This window comes from Helianthus annuus, chromosome 3, assembly GCF_002127325.2.
Source record: "Helianthus annuus cultivar XRQ/B chromosome 3, HanXRQr2.0-SUNRISE, whole genome shotgun sequence".
Lineage (NCBI taxonomy): Eukaryota > Viridiplantae > Streptophyta > Magnoliopsida > Asterales > Asteraceae > Helianthus > Helianthus annuus.
In genome coordinates, this window is record NC_035435.2 from 1,832,275 (window position 1) to 1,840,417 (window position 8,143).

An 8,143-nucleotide genomic window follows, 5' to 3' on the forward strand; every position below is an offset into this window, starting at 1 on the left:
CTTACTTACGTTGATTATTCAACTTGTTGAAAATTGAAAAATCGTAGTGAAATATCATTTATTTTTTCGATTCTACAACATAGAAGTGTAGAAAACCGGAGTTTAGAGCAAATGAGATCGGTATAAAACACAGGTTAAAAAAACAGATTCCGGTTGATTACAAAACCGGGTTATTTATTATGGGTGGAGATACAATAGGAAGTTTATTTGGCTAGGAAGGATAAGAAGTGATCTTGACCATCCATTAAGTTAATCAAGGGCTAAGATTTTTTTGAACGGCCGACAAAAATTTTATTAATAGTAGCAAGAAGCTACAATCCAAATTTACATCGTTTTACACCAAACTTAACACCAAAACAAAATTACATAGCCCCTAAATTGAAACGGCTCCAATTTTCCCATGAAAGAGAAGCCATTTTTGACCGACTCTTCACCCATAAATACGCCATCGATTTAATCTCATCTAAGGATTTAACGACATTCGGGACCGCTTGATTGAAGACAACCTCATTCCGTACTTTCCATATCGACCAGAAGGTGACAAGAATGACCGCATGGATAGCTTTACTCTCCCTCGAGCTCGATCTTGGGCCATGCAATGTGAGTAGGTCTTTGATACCAAATGCTATTATCGGCGGCATCCTACACCAAATTGCCAAGTTTTGCCATATCGATTGAGCGAAGTGACACGAGACAAAAATGTGATCGCATGTCTCTGCATAATCTCCACACAGAACACACATTTGGTTCGGCACCGGTACGTTTCGTCTCGCCAACGCGGCCATGGTCGGCAACCTCTCCATGTCGGCCCTCCAAGCTACTATACCCACCTTCTTGGGGACCCAGTTATTCCATTCAAACACATCAAGGGCTAAGATTAAATCAGGGAAATTGAAAAGAAGAAAAGATGCGCGTGAGTTTATTCAAGGGCATTCTAGTCAATCCAAGCCAATAGTTTCTCTCTCCTCAATTCCCCCCCATTTTCTAAACGTTAATAACTCTTTCATACGACATTATTTTTTTATAAAAATTGCACCAAAAAAACAAGCGTTTTTTTATCTTTAAAACGAGTATACTATTGCTATATTTAAATTTTTTTTTTAAAACCCAGTTGCGTAAAACGCAATAGAAAAACCACCAGTTACGTAAAACGCAATGAAAAAAAAAACCTAAAAAATGACATTTTTCTAAAACGTAATGCCCAGAAAACACAAAGAAATGACTTATTTGTAAAACGCAATGGCCAGAAAACACAAAGAAATGTCTTATTTGTAAAACGCAATGGCCAGAAAACACATAAAAATGTGTTTTACCTAAAACGCAATGCACAAAAAACACAAAGAAATGACTTATTTGTAAAACGCAATGGCCAGAAAACACACAGAAATGTCTTATTTGTAAAACGCAATGGCCAGAAAATACATAAAAAAGTGTTTTACCTAAAACGCAATGCACCAAAAACACAAAGAAATGTCTTATATGTAAAACGCAATGGCCAGAAAACACTTAAAAATGACTCATTCTAAAACGCAATGGACTGAAAACACCTAAAAAATGTGTTTTACCTAAAACGCAATGACTAAAAACACTTAAAAATGTGTTTTTTTCTAAAACGCAATAGCCAGAAACCACATAAAACTCTCTTATTTCTAAAACGCAATGGACACATAAAACTGTCTGTCAACCCTAGCCAGGGGCTCTGCCCCTTGGACCCCGCCAGGGGCTGCCGCCCCTGAGACCCCGCTACCGGGGGCTGCCGCCCCCGGACCCCCGCAAAGATCGTAAAACGCAATGAATAAATCAAAAACCCAGATCGTGAAAATGAAATTAAAGAATTTCTTACATGGATCGAAGCCGATTTCTTCATCAATTGACGAAATTTGAATGATAGAAACACTTATCAACGCTCGAATCGAACGAATCGAGTGATTATCTCCAAAATCACCGGAAAAACGATATTTTTTTATGAAATTAAACTGAAAGCTGAAGAACACGTTGATCGGGTTCTGAATCATTGATTGGTGATGAAAATCGCACTATAATGTAGTGATTATTGAGATAGAAATTGAAGAAATAGTTGAAGATGGTGGGTTTTGAAAATGGTGGGTTTTTGAATTTACTGGGTTTTGAAAAAGGAAAAGGAAGGAGTTGGATTTACTAAAATACCCTTTCTCTTTATTTTAAAATTTGCCACATGTCATAATCCTATGGCTTCCTATCCTTCCTAGCGAAAATTGACTTCCTATTTGATCTTTTTCCTATTTATTATATATATTTAAAAAGTTATGTGTTTTTTGTTTAATTTGAATTCTTTTATAGCTATTTGAAAGTGTTTAAGCAATAGAAATTGGTTTCCATTATATATATTTATATATTCTAACAAATAATTATTGTTTATTTAAATGTATTTATTTGTCTGCCGGTTATAATTTTAAACCTAAGCATATAAAAAGATAAACAACGAACGCGAAAATCTTTCTATACCTTCTTCGATCTGCCTGCGTCGAAAACCCTAATTCATTTTGACGAGATGGCTTCTTCTGCAACGAAAGAACCGAGCTTGAAGAAACTGGAGTATCTATCGCTCGTATCAAAGGTATGTACTGAACTCGAATCACACTTAGGGTTTGGAGATAAAGTGTTAGCCGAATTCATCACCGAATTAGGTCGTAAATGCGAAACCGTGGATGAATTCGATACTAAATTGAAAGAAAACGGTGCTGAAATGCCTGATTACTTCGTTCGCACTTTGTTAACCATCATTCACGCCATTTTGCCCCCTAAAAAGAAGTCTAAATCTGATAAAGATGGTCCCAAAGGTGATGATAATGCCCCGAAATCGAGCTTTCCGGCTTTAAATATTGGGGATACTAAGGATAGAGTTAAGGAATTGGAGAAGGAGATTGAGAAAGAAGCAAGAGAGAGAAGAAATAAAGATGGTGATGATGGTGGTAGAGATTATAGGGATAGAGATAGGGACAGGGACAGGGATAGACGAAGGGAGAGAGAGAACGATGATCGGTACGATAAACACGAACACGATAAATACGACCGAAGAAGAGGAGATGGAGATGATAGGGGTGGTAACAGGGGTAGAGATAGGTATCGAGACGATGATAGAGGTAGTCGCAGGGGCAGGGATCGGGATCGGGATCGTGACGAAAGAGATGATGAAGATAATAGGGGAAAGGGTTACGGGAATAATAATAGATCGGACGAGCCGGAATTGTATCATGTGTATAAAGGGAGAGTGACGCGAGTTATGGATAGTGGATGTTTTGTTCAGCTTAATGATATCAGGGGTAAAGAAGGTCTGGTTCATGTCTCACAAATGGCGACTAGGAGAATTGCTAATGCAAAAGATGTTGTTAAAAGAGATCAAGAGGTTTTCGTTAAGGTGATATCGATTTCGGGTCAGAAGTTGAGTTTGTCAATGAGGGATGTGGATCAGAATACTGGGAGGGATTTGTTGCCGTTGAAGAAAAGTGGAGATGAGGAGTCGTTGAGAACTAATCCGTCAAAAGGGTCAAATAACGGGTCTACGACTAGAACCGGGCTTTCGGGGATACGGATAACTGATGAAGATGTAGGTGTGCCGTCACGCAGACCGTTGAAGCGAATGAGTTCTCCAGAAAGATGGGAGGCGAAACAGTTGATTGCTTCAGGGGTTTTGAGTGTGAAGGAGTATCCGATGTACGATGATGAAACCGATGGTATGCTTTATCAAGAAGAAGGTGCTGAAGAAGAGCTTGAAGTTGAGTTGAACGAAGATGAGCCTGCGTTTTTGCAAGGACAGACACGTTACTCGATGGACATGTCACCTGTTAAAATTTTTAAAAATCCGGAAGGTTCTTTGAGCCGTGCAGCAGCTTTACAGTCGGCTCTTATTAAAGAAAGAAGAGAAGTTAGAGAACAACAACAAAGAACAATGCTTGATTCGATTCCAAAAGATCTGAATCGTCCGTGGGAAGATCCAATGCCTGAAACAGGTGAGAGACATCTGGCGCAAGAGCTGAGGGGAGTTGGTCTATCGGCTTACGATATGCCAGAATGGAAAAAGGATGCTTTTGGTAAAGCTTTGACTTTCGGTCAAAGGTCAAAGCTTTCTCTTCAAGAACAGCGACAGAGCTTACCTATCTACAAGTTAAAAAAGGAACTGGTTCAGGCTGTGCACGATAATCAGGTTTTGGTTGTTATTGGTGAAACGGGATCAGGGAAAACAACTCAGGTGACACAGTATCTAGCCGAAGCGGGTTACACCACAAGGGGAAAGATAGGGTGCACGCAGCCTCGTAGGGTGGCTGCAATGTCGGTTGCAAAACGTGTCGCAGAGGAGTTTGGTTGTCGGTTAGGTGAAGAAGTCGGTTACGCCATTCGGTTTGAAGATTGTACGGGTCCAGAAACCGTAATCAAGTACATGACTGACGGTATGCTTTTAAGAGAAATCTTAATCGACGAAAACCTCTCGCAATACTCCGTAATCATGCTTGATGAAGCTCACGAACGAACGATCCATACCGATGTCCTTTTCGGATTATTAAAACAACTTATCAAAAGAAGAAGCGACCTTCGGTTAATTGTCACTTCAGCTACACTAGACGCCGAGAAATTTTCTGGTTATTTCTTCAGCTGCAATATTTTCACCATTCCCGGTAGGACTTTTCCTGTCGAGATACTTTATACCAAACAACCCGAAAGTGATTACCTTGATGCTGCCTTAATTACGGTGATGCAAATCCATTTAACCGAACCTGAAGGTGACATTCTTGTTTTCTTAACGGGTCAAGAAGAAATCGATCATGCTTGTCAGTGTCTGTACGAGAGAATGAAAGGGTTGGGTAAAAATGTACCCGAACTTATTATTTTACCAGTTTATAGCGCACTCCCTAGTGAAATGCAATCAAGGATTTTCGAGCCTGCGCCTCCAGGTAAACGAAAAGTGGTTGTTGCAACTAACATTGCCGAAGCGTCATTGACAATCGATGGTATATTTTACGTCATTGATCCCGGGTTTGCTAAGCAGAATGTGTATAACCCGAAACAAGGGCTTGATTCTCTCGTGATTACTCCAATTTCGCAAGCGTCGGCTAAGCAAAGAGCAGGTCGTGCGGGCCGAACGGGCCCGGGAAAGTGTTACAGGCTTTACACCGAAAGTGCTTTCAATAACGAGATGTCACCGACTTCGATTCCGGAAATTCAGAGGATTAATCTTGGGTTGACTACTTTGACTTTGAAAGCTATGGGGATTAACGATCTACTAGCTTTCGATTTCATGGACCCACCATCCCCGCAAGCGCTTATATCCGCCATGGAACAGCTGTACAGTCTTGGAGCTTTGGATGAAGAAGGACTTTTAACGAAATTAGGTCGGAAAATGGCGGAGTTCCCGTTAGAACCGCCTTTATCGAAGATGCTTCTTGCCAGCGTGGATTTGGGGTGTAGTGATGAAATTTTGACTATTATTGCAATGATTCAAACTGGAAATATCTTTTATAGACCTAGGGAAAAACAAGCACAAGCTGATCAAAAAAGGGCGAAGTTTTTTCAAGCTGAAGGTGATCAACTCACTTTGCTGGCAGTTTATGAGGCTTGGAAAGCGAAAAATTTTTCGGGCCCGTGGTGCTTTGAAAATTTTGTTCAGTCACGGTCTCTTAGACGGGCCCAGGATGTCCGGAAGCAGCTTCTTTCGATTATGGACAAGTATGTTTCCGTTTACCAATAAATTTTGTTTCGCCATTGACTTTTTTTAGATTGCTAATCAAGTTCTATTGTTTTTATGAAAAGTTTTAGAGTTAATTACACAGTCCCTATGGTTTATTGAAAGTAACGCATTTGAGTACTAACTTTTTTTTTTTTGTAACATGTTAAGGTTCTGTGGTTTCGTTTTTATAACACTGGGTATTAGGACCAACAGACGTTAAAATTTCTGTTAAGTTTGAATTAAATGACTGTTTTACCCTTTAATAACCGCAGGGACTGTATATGTAGATAAATAAAATTTAATTACAGGGACCACTTTTGTAAATTACTAAACTTTACAATACCACCCCTACATCTCCGTCACTGGAAAATCCCCACTCCGATCTCAACCCCGACTCTCGAACCTTAACCACTGACACACCCACCCTCTGCAACCACCACCTGAACCACTGCACCATCACTTTTCAACTCCACCGGCAATCGGAACCCACCGTCGTTCGCCATACCCTCCACCGTGCACCGCCTCCTACACTACTTCCGACCATATCCCTTTCGTCCTAATTTATGCTGTATAATTTTATCAGAATAAACACTAAAACTTGAAAAATGATTTTTTTTTCTTGAATTAGTGATGGGATTTCTGTTAATTCCCTTCTGTTATGTTTAAAAATCCAGTCTTGTGTTATAAATTTGAATGGCAGTTGTAAATATACATATTGATGCTTTCAAAATTCAAGGGTGGAATAATCGTAGGAAGGAAGTTCCTTACTTTGTATATTGTTCAGAGGAAGAGTGTATGTTGGACGTTACCCACTAAATTCCTCTCCTCAAAATGTTATAATTTTTCCTAGTAATAGGTCCTAGTAATACATAGGTGGTGCTGGCGGAATAAGAAAATTTCACGACGGTGGTGATAACCGGAGTCGGTGATCGTGACCGATGACCGGGAATCTGATTTCAAGGGGGCTGCTTTTGTTTTTTTATTTTGTTTAGTAATTTACAAAAGTGGTCTCTGTAATTAATTTTTATTAATCTACATATACGGTCCTTGTGGTTATTAAAGGGTAGAACAGTCATTTAATTCAAACTTAATAGAAATTTTAACGTCAGTTGGCCTTAATACCCCAAAGTGTTATAAAAACGAAACCAAAGAACCTTAACACGTTACAAAAAAAAGTTAGTACTTAAAGGCGTTACTTTCAATAAACCACCGGGACTATCTGTGTAGTTAACTCAAAGTTTTATTTTGAAAAATATGGATTCATCTTTATAACACAAGGTTGTCAATTTCTAATCTTAATGTGTTACGTGGATTTGTTTATCGACCTTGGGTTTTGATATAGATAGATGCTGACAAAGCCCTTTCCTTTTTCCCTCTTAAAACATATTATTGTTCATAGGGTTTTAAAATCGTAAAAAAGAAGATATTTTGGCTGTGCACGGGTTAATACCCCTATAAAATATTTGTCCTTTGTTCAGTTTTTTAAAATGTATTACACAAAGGGTTTAACCGTTTAAGCACTGGTCTCGTCTTTTTCTGTTATTTGGTACTTAACTGTATAAAACATTCAACCTTTGATAACCTGTATTGTGTATGTTTCTATTAATTACTAAATTGCCCTTTATTTGATCAGGTACAAATTGGATGTTGTAAGTGCCGGGAGAAATTTCACCAAAATACGCAAGGCAATAACAGCCGGTTTCTTCTTTCACGCTGCAAGGAAGGACCCACAAGAAGGATACCGGACCATAGTTGAGAATCAGCCCGTTTATATACACCCAAGCAGTGCTCTTTTCCAGAGACAGCCCGATTGGGTCATCTATCACGAGTTGGTTATGACAACAAAAGAGTACATGCGTGAGGTTACTGTCATCGATCCCAAATGGCTTGTTGAGCTGGCCCCTAGATTCTTCAAGGTGTCGGACCCAACAAAAATGAGTAAACGCAAGCGGCAAGAGCGGATTGAGCCACTTTATGATAGGTACCATGAACCCAACTCCTGGCGGTTGAGTAAAAGACGGGCTTGAACCGGTTTTATTATTTTTGTTACAAACGGTTTGGTAGTATACCTCTATTTTGTAATTTACTTACTTGAACATGGAGTGTAGTTTCTGTTGTTGAAGATCTTTTATCCACTGAAATCTTTTTTCTGTATACCTTTATTAACACGCACCTGCTACCTGTAGTGTTTCTTGATGCCTGTAGTAGTTTAGGCTGGTTTTTTTCAACCAGAACCGGGTCCGGTTTTGGTCAACAATCGGTTCCGGGTATGTTCGGGTTTTTTACCGGGTTTTGACCAGTTTGGCTGGGTTTTTTAGGGTTTTGGCCAGTCTGGGTTTTGGCCATGTAGAGGTTGTGCGGTTCTGGTGGTTCCAGTTCGGTTTCTTTTTATTCGGCCAGGTCTGGGACTCGTCTGTATCTGCAGTTCGGGTAGGATAGAAA

At 39.6% G+C, this 8,143-nt stretch overlaps 2 protein-coding genes across 2 annotated transcripts; one reads left to right on the forward strand and one right to left on the reverse strand.

Annotated features, from left to right (window-relative positions):
• Positions 1-362: 362 nt before the first annotated feature.
• On the reverse strand, positions 363-803 carry LOC110928407. The gene has a single exon (XM_022171422.1). The coding sequence runs from the start codon at positions 801-803 to the stop codon at positions 363-365; it is 441 nt and encodes a 146-aa protein (XP_022027114.1).
• Positions 804-2,438: 1,635 nt separating this feature from the next.
• LOC110928458 (probable pre-mRNA-splicing factor ATP-dependent RNA helicase DEAH5) lies at positions 2,439-7,855 on the forward strand. Its single transcript, XM_022171482.2, has 2 exons — positions 2,439-5,700; positions 7,335-7,855. Exons 1-2 carry the CDS (start codon positions 2,531-2,533, stop codon positions 7,726-7,728), a joined length of 3,564 nt encoding a protein of 1,187 aa, XP_022027174.1. The 5' UTR covers positions 2,439-2,530; the 3' UTR covers positions 7,729-7,855.
• The last annotated feature ends 288 nt before the right edge of the window (positions 7,856-8,143 follow it).